The sequence below is a fragment of the Mandrillus leucophaeus genome, unplaced genomic scaffold (assembly GCF_000951045.1).
Source record: "Mandrillus leucophaeus isolate KB7577 unplaced genomic scaffold, Mleu.le_1.0 Scaffold2, whole genome shotgun sequence".
Taxonomy (NCBI): Eukaryota; Metazoa; Chordata; class Mammalia; order Primates; family Cercopithecidae; genus Mandrillus; species Mandrillus leucophaeus.
This window is the reverse complement of record NW_012102031.1, coordinates 11,722,127-11,730,385: the sequence shown is the minus strand read 5'-3', so window position 1 is coordinate 11,730,385 and position 8,259 is coordinate 11,722,127. Positions and strand designations below refer to the sequence as shown.

Sequence of the window (8,259 nt, the reverse complement as noted above, 5' to 3'; positions counted from 1 at the left end):
CAAGTCCTTAGAAGGCCTGGGACTGGTCCAAGGATGGGTGGCAGGTGATCTGAAGCCTCTAGGCCCCCAGCCTGAGGTGGCCTGTTCCCTCAATGGAGCCACTCCAGCTCTGGCAAGGGCAGGTGTGGTGGCGCTGCTGGTGCCTGCTGTGGGAGTACAGTGGGCCTTTGTGCCAGGCAGGCACCACCCCCTGGCTGGCCCCTCCCCATTCACAGGACAACTCTTACCTGCCCAACCGCCGCCCCAGCCAACAGCTCAGCCAACTGCTCCTTCCTGGGCTCCACGCCCGGAGCTGCTTCCCGACGGTGCAGCCTGCAAGGCATCACAGGGGCCCCGCGCTACTGCCCTGCTCCCTCAACGTCCCAGGTCCCCTCCCCCAGTGCTGATCATTAACCAGGAGGCCGTATAAGGAGCTAGTGGCCCTGGTGAGAGGGAGGGACACAACTCTGCCACCATGGACAGTAGCACCTGGAGCCCCACGACCACCTCGGTCACCCGGCCTGTTGAGACCCACGAGCTCATTCGCAATGCAGCTGACATCTCTGTCATCGTTATCTACTTCGTGGTGGTGATGGCCGTCGGACTGTGGGTATGCAGTGGGTCCTGGGACGCGGGCGGGGAGGGTGCTCACGGAGGAGGAGCAACAGCCTCACTGAGCTGCAAAGGGCAGTAGGCTTAAGTGTCAGTGGAGGGGAGAGGAAATGACTTGGAAGCACTTTAGAAGCACTCAGAGGCACAGCATGAAGGGAGGAGGGCAAGCAAGGATGAGCAGAAGTGAGAAGGGTGCCCAGGGCAGCCTGCCAGGAAGGACCAAGGAGGATACCTGGGCCTGTGAGCAGAGGAGGAAGGTGGGGGTTTGAAGAGACCACTGGAAAGTGTAAGGAGCAGGGAAGGGGCCACTTGGAGCTGCAGCGAGGGCTCTGGGGCTTGGGAGATGAGCCTCTAGCAGGTGACTACTGTCCTACCTTTTAGTCATCCAGTTTCAGATGGGAAAGAAACGGTGTGGAGTGGGAAAGCCACAGCCTCTGCCAGCCCCAGAGATGAGGATGCTGAGGTGGCAGACAGTGGGATACTGACTCCATGCCCCCATTCTGGGAGAGGTTAACCCAGAGGCCTTGTGCGTGAGGATCCCAGGGGCTGGAGCAAGTTAGAGATGAGAAAGATGGGTGGAAAAGGAAGAGGAGGAGAAGGAGGAGGAGGAGGAAGATCTGGGGGTGACCTGGCACTGGGGAGAGGGAAGTGTGTGTCTCCTTTTGGGACTCTGGGGACACAACAAACCAGAGAAACTTGTTCTCAGCCACCTGGAACATGGACATTTCACTTATGACAGACTCTGGCACGCCCAACAACTAGAGGAGGAGATGTTTTAAAAGTGTGCAGGACCGAGTGTGGTGGCTCACTCCTGTAATCCTAGCATTTTGAGAGGCCAAAGTGGGAGGATTGCTTGAGTCCAGGAGTTCAAGATCAGCCTGGGCAACATACTGAGACTGTCTCTACAAAAAATAAAAAAATTATAAAAAGTTTGCAGATATTCCAGCCACTCTCATGATTGTTATGGAGGTGGAGGTGATAAGCCCAGGGAGGCTGCTGTACCAGCTGGTAATTGTGTTGAACTCTTTTGACTTAGAGGAGAGGAAGATAGGCATGAACCCTTCTGTGGACACAGAGCTTTTTCAGGGACAAAAGGAAAAGGAAGTGTTTTTTTTTCAAAGGAATTGTAGAAACTACATGTGGCAGAATGCCTCCCAAGTGTCACATGGGGTCAGTATGGCTGACTTTCCCTCAATACTCTCAGCTTCCCAGACATAGTGGAAACTGACCAACTAGGAGCCAGGATACTCAAGTTCACTACTGGCTTTCATATGGTTCGAATTCTGCAACACTGGGTAACTTCCCTCAGCCTCCGTTTACTCAACTTTAAAATAGGTACACTCTTATCTATTCTAATGACTCCCCCATGGTTGTGGTGAGGATATGCAGAGGTGAATCTGAAAGCTGTTTACGGATTCTGGGATTAAAAAAAAACTACTATTGTCATTTACCTTCCATGGTATGATCTAGACTCTGAACAATGTTTGAAAATGGGCAGCAGTGGTCAGGTGGGTAGTATATTTTTACAAAAGCCACAAGACAGGGAAGGCCAGAATGCTAATCCCCATTTTACAGAAGAGGAAATTGAAGCCTCATTTGGTTGTGATTTGCTTAAGGTTACAATAGATGAAATTGTTCTTTTAACTCAGATCTCTTGGCTCCTGATTTTTTATGGTACCAGGCACTCTGCCACTGTGACTGATTTCCTCCTCCCACCCACCCCAGCTTATAAGTACTAGAGCCAAGGTGTGAGCCTGTCATCTGCTGGCTATACAGTACTGCCTGTTTCCCAGACAATCTCTGATAATCTCGGTTCTCTTAACCAATCTCATTTTAGCCCTGCCAGTCCAGTAGGTGTTTATACTTTTTAAATGGTGTTTACATGTTTCAAGTATCTGTGAATCAGTATCACTTGTCCTGCTAAATGCTACTTAATAGCTTGTTTAGTATTTGTCTATGTTTAATCTTCCCCCATTAGACAGTGCCTCTGGACCCTGGTCATTTAATGCATTGGATTTCTTCCAGTTTGTCCTCCTCTGTTTGCTGTTAAAGTGTCAAGAGTGACTTGATTCAGGGGTGGCCATTCTGACTCCTTCATGATCTCTGGGCTGCACATGCAGAGTGGTCCAGGCCCATTGTGTTTCTTCAACTTAGAAAAGACCCACACTTGAGTCAATGTCCCTCTGTCACCTTCTCCATGTCTTCCAACATTATTTGGTTCTGTTTTGTCCTTTTACAACTCTGTCTCCTCCAATCATATTTTAGGCTTTGGCTTATTGCTTCTTCAGAGTTAATTTCCATTTTTCTTTCACCACCTATCAGTTTGTTTCTTAGGGAATTTTATATCCTTTTAAGCTGGATCTCTGACCTTATTCTTCCTGGAAGAGTTCATCAAGCTATCCTGAAATTCCCTCAAGCCAGGGGTTGTTAAACTATGGCCCATGGGCCACATCTGTCTCACAGCCTGTATTTGTATGGTCCATAAGCCAAGAATGGTTTTTACACTTCTGAAGGGTTGTGAAAAAGAAATAACAAAACAAAATATGAAGAATTTGCAGCAGAGACCCTGTATATTCCACAAAGCCTCAGTATTTACCATCAGGCCCTTTTTCTTTAAAGAAAAAAATATTACTGACCCCTGTCTTATGCAGTCATTTGAACTGATAGCATCATTGAATGACTGAATTGGAATGGCCCTTGAGGGAGCCCAACCTTTCTGTTTTACAGATAAGGATCAGAGAGGGTAACCAGAAGTCATTCAGATGAATCAGTCCCAGAGCTGGGACAAGAATCAAGGTCTTATGATGCCAAAGCCAATGCTCTTTCCACTATTCTACCTTTCTCACTCCCCAAGACACTTGCCTTTCTGGGAATACTCTCTCCATGGTCCTTACTGTCATTGCATTGTTGTGACAGTGTCCTGGTGGTGCTGAATTCCTTTGCTTTTTTTTTTTTTTTTTAAGTTGATGCTGTTCTTTAGATCATTTGACAAAATCAACTTTAGACTAGTTGTCAACAGCCTTCACTTGAACACTTCCAGTGGAAACTCTCCCAAGTGGCTTTATTCCATCTCTGGACAGCTCTGACAGAGAGGATATTCCTTTTGGCTCTGGGCTGAGACCTGATGTCCTGGAAATTCTGTCATTTTGTCTGGTTGTGTCCTATGTGGGCCACACCAAGCATCATGTCTGTCCCACTTTACATTTCAGAAGACAATAGGCTGCATTTGAGGCTTCTCTTCTCCAGGCCCAACATCCTCAGCTTCTTAAGTTGTTCCTCTTCTGGAAAGAGGCCTAAAGTTCTTCCTTTCTGCTCAGTGCTCTTTGTATTCCGTGGAGATAGAACCCAAGTAAACCCCAAACCAAAACATTGTGGGTCAGTAATTGTCCTTCTTTTACCCCAACAGCTTGGAGTTGTGAGTTCATTCTCTTCTAGTTGTAGAGTGGACAGGTGAATGTAACACTGTGGTTTACAAAGTGGTGTCTGGAACTTTAAAGTTATCCTTTGAGCATCTCATGCCCACAGAACAGTGATTTTCTGTGCACAAAGCATTATGCCCAAAGCATTATGGGAAATTAAAAATTTGTAATATGGTAACACAAAGTAAAAAAAAATTGTAATGGCTGTGAACAAGGCATAAGTGAAGTCATCTGGGTGTTCAGACACTTTCACTTGGAGAAGGGAGGAGGCTGTAGGGAAGGAGGAGGTTTCCATGGGGGAGTGTCAGGTAGAGTTTCATAGGGGAAGTGGATTTTGAGGGGCCTTGAAGAATGAATAGGTAGTGTCTGGGCTTGCATGGATGAGGGGATGAAAATTCCGAAGAAGAAAAGCCTTGGTGCACACACACCTCTCTTCACCTTTTATCCATCCCCATCATCTTTCCTGAATTATTTCAGCTCCCCACTCTAGTCTCTGCCCTCACATTCTTCCTCTAAGGTCTTCATTTCTGAGACCAACTGGGGATATCAATCTTCTTCAACTTCACAGTGGCCTTCAGAATGGCTTTTCCTTGGTCAGTTGCTATAGCTCGGGTCCTTGGGATTTGTTTCTGTTTTGGCCCTTAGCTACCTTTTCTGATTCTTAGATCTCTTGCTATTCCCAAAAAAACTGCTACAGAGGACTTCACAGTATCTCCTATGGGAGGAAGGACCCTGCCAGGAGTCCAGAAAGACCCAAGCCATGCTCTCCCGAGTACTGCCCAGCACATGGGGGAGCTCAGCAAATCTATGTTGACTGATGGGACACAATAATGGCCCTGCTTCCTAAAGGACTAAGTTCAATAATACATCGTTGAGTCTGAGCACCTAGCAACATGTTATCTGTCTCAGGCATGTTTGATGACTAAATTACAAGTGTCTAAGTGCCTGAGATGTCACCATCAGGGGTTAATGCCTTCGGAATAGTGATGCTTTTTAGCTTAGTGGTCACCTATGAAAATGCAGACATTGGCCGGGCGTAGTGGCTCATGCCTGTAATCCCAGTACTTTTGGAGGCCGAGGCGGGCAGATCACCTGAGATCAGGAGTTCAAGATCAGTCTGGACAACATGGCAAAACCCTGTCTGTACAAAAATTAGCAGGCGTGGTGGTGTGTGCCTGTACTCCCAGCTACTCAGGAGGCTGAGGCATGAGAATTGCTTGAACCCGGGAGGCGGAGGTTGCAGTGAGCCGAGGCTGCACCACTGCACTCCAGCCTGGGCAACAGAATGAGACTCCATCTAAAAAAAAAAAAGAAGGCACCACCTCTGACACAGTTAAGTCACTATCAGCTACTAACATTTTCAGGGAGGTTAGCAAGTGTCCGCTAAGAGGAGCCAATCACATAGAAGAAGAGGGAAGATGGCCAGGGGACAGGAACAGAGGCACTGACCCTATTTTCTGCTGGAGGACTGGCCCTGGGCCTGAGCTGGACCAGAAATAATCTGAAGGCTTGGAGGCAACATCCCAAGAGATCTGTGGGAGGTGCTAGTCATCGTATATTGAAGATGCATGTCATTTTTCTCCTCATGAACCCTCAGTGGCTCCCTACTGCCTATGCAATAAAGTCTGCACGTTTTAGCCTGGCATTTGACTGTGTGTTCTGCCCCACTTCTCACCACTTTCTCCATTCAAATGCCTCAGCCAAGCTCACCAGATAACACTGTTCGCCATTCTCTCCTTCTCCATGCTGGGTGAGGTTCCACCTCTAGATCTGCTGTTCTGGAATCTTACCACATTCCTCCCTCTTCTCTAATAAAATTCCATTCTTTCTTCAATCAAGATTTGCTGAAATGCTGCTAGCTCTGTAAGCCTTTCCTGGCTCCCTGGTCTGACAGAGTCCTCTCCTTCCTCTATACTAACACTATAGTCATAATATATTGGCTGTGTGTGGTGGCTTACTCCTGTAATCCCAGCACTTTGGGAGGCCAAGGCGGGCAGATCACTTGAGGTCAGGAGTTTGAGATCAGCCTGACCAATATGATGAAACCCATCTCTACTAAAAATACAAAAATTAGCCGGGTGTGATAGCACATGCCTGTAGTCCCAGCTACTCAGGAGGCTGAGGCACGAGAATTGCTTGAACCCAGGAGGCAGAGGTTGCAGTGATCTGAGATCATGCCACTGCACTCTAGCCTAGGTGACCGAGTGAGACTCTGTCTAAAATATATATAATCATTCTATATATATGATGATGATTCCAGCAACCTGCTACCTACACCCTCAGAGAGGAAAGACTTGAATTTGTCTGGTCTTTTATTTAATATTTAGTACAAATGCCTTGCATTCTTAAGAGCATTTTTTCACTTTTCTGGTAACAAAGATATCATTCATATCCCATATGGTACTTTAAAAAAGTATGATATTTCTTTTTCTTTTTTTTTGAGATGGGTGTTGCTATGTTTCCCAGGCTGGTCTTGAATTTCTGGGCTCAAATGATTCCCCCACCTCAGCCTCCTGAGTAGCTGGGATTATAGGCATATGCCACCATGTGGCTGTAATCCCAGCTACTCAGGAGGCTAAAATAAATACAGCATTCATTAGGCACCTCAATATGCTTGTAAGAAAGGCATAAAAAGCTCCATTCCTGCCGTTTAACAGACAAGCAAGCAGATCCAGGTGGAGTGACTTGCTGGAAGCTAATTTTGCACTAGCCCTAGAGTAAGCTGTATATGTCCTCTGAGCCTCAGTTTCCTTGTCTATCAAACGTAGGTTCCTGGCTCCTTCATCTTAGTCTTTTGAGGCTGCAGGGGAAGAAGGAATATGAAAGTGTTTCACAAAGTGGAGTGGGTAGAAGAAGGTCCACATATGGGGAGGTATATTCTTTTGGCTGGCAAGGCCACTCTTCTAGTTTTCTATTACATTTTTGACCCTTTCCTCCTCAGGCTATGTTTTCCACCAATCGTGGAACTGTTGGAGGCTTCTTCCTGGCAGGCCGAAGTATGGTGTGGTGGCCGGTAAGTTTTCTCTGAAATACTATTTGCATAACTGCTTAACTGATGAGTTCCTTTAGGAACTCATTTTCTTCTTGGCTTTGGGTGGTGGTGATTCTAGGATACAAAGATCCCAAAAAGATTCTTGACAGTGAGTCTCATGCTCATCGGGTCTCCTGGGCACCCTTAATCTCTTGTCGTAAGGGAATAGCCTTTAAATAAATCACCCTTAGAGTCCTCCAAGGAATAAATAAAGGAAGAGACTGCACAAGGTGGGTGGTCAGAGGAAAGAGCACACAGACCGAGGTGATCTTGGGCAATTCTTGAGTTTCCATTTCTATAAAAGGGGGATGATAACATTTACCTTCCAGGAATGTTATGAAAAGTGGAGACCTCTTATGTTTGTGGGGGAGCTCAATAAATAGTGGTTCTTTTGCTACCATGTTCCTACTTTAAGTCCCATGGAAAAGAGGTTTTATCTGTCCTACTTCAGAGCCTAACAAAATGCCTGATACATGGAGCCCCTAGATACTCATTTAATGAATGAAGGAGGTGCCCCCTGCTGTTTCCAATTACAGTTTTCCACTGGATGAGGATTCCTCTCTCTTGTTGGATTTTGTGTTTTGTACATGGGTGGAACTGTCACAATCAAAGGACATGTGCATGGGTGGAAGAGAAACCAGGAAGTTCCTTCCATCATATCTTAGGGCTCTGGCCAGTTTATCAATTCAGCCCCATGACCATTTTGATTAGGAGTTCTCATTTAAGTGACTGGTTGAACACATTGGCCAAACCGTGCAATTTCTTGGGCTTAAGATACAAATAAGACTGGCTGGTGAAAGCATAAGATGATGAAAAGTACATACAATGAGAAGGGAGTGACGGCTGTGAGCTGGCTGAAGGAAGCAAGAAGGTAAAGAATGCCCCTGTCAGGGTAAGTACAGCCAGAGAGAACTGTACCAGGAAATCATGCCACATCCTGCAGTTGGCCTTTGATCAGCTATTTTGGGATGAATTTTTAAATAACTGGCATCTTCCCAGTTGCTTGGGTTATCCTTGAAGTCATTTCTATTGTTAAAAAATTTTAATTTTTTGACAACTAAAATTTGTATGTATTTACAGTGTACAATGGAATGTTTTGATGTATATACAAAGTACAATGATTAAATTAAACTAATTAATGTCTCTATCACCTCACATACTGCACTTATTTTTTATAGTGAGAACATTTAAGATCTAATTTCTTTTTTTTTTTTTTTT

The 8,259-nt window shown here is 45.8% G+C and overlaps 1 protein-coding gene across 2 annotated transcripts in view; it reads left to right on the top strand.

Moving 5' to 3' along the window:
- Nucleotides 1–203: 203 nt before the first annotated feature.
- The window catches only part of SLC5A1 (solute carrier family 5 (sodium/glucose cotransporter), member 1), a 72,905-nt gene continuing 64,849 nt past the window's right edge, over nt 204–8,259 (top strand). For both annotated transcript variants that reach the window (XM_011978998.1, XM_011978999.1), the window contains exons 1-2: nt 204–589; nt 6,952–7,023. In XM_011978998.1, the coding sequence (XP_011834388.1) occupies nt 455–589; nt 6,952–7,023 (207 nt within the window). In that variant the 5' untranslated portion in view covers nt 204–454. The remainder of the gene's footprint in view (nt 590–6,951; nt 7,024–8,259) is intronic.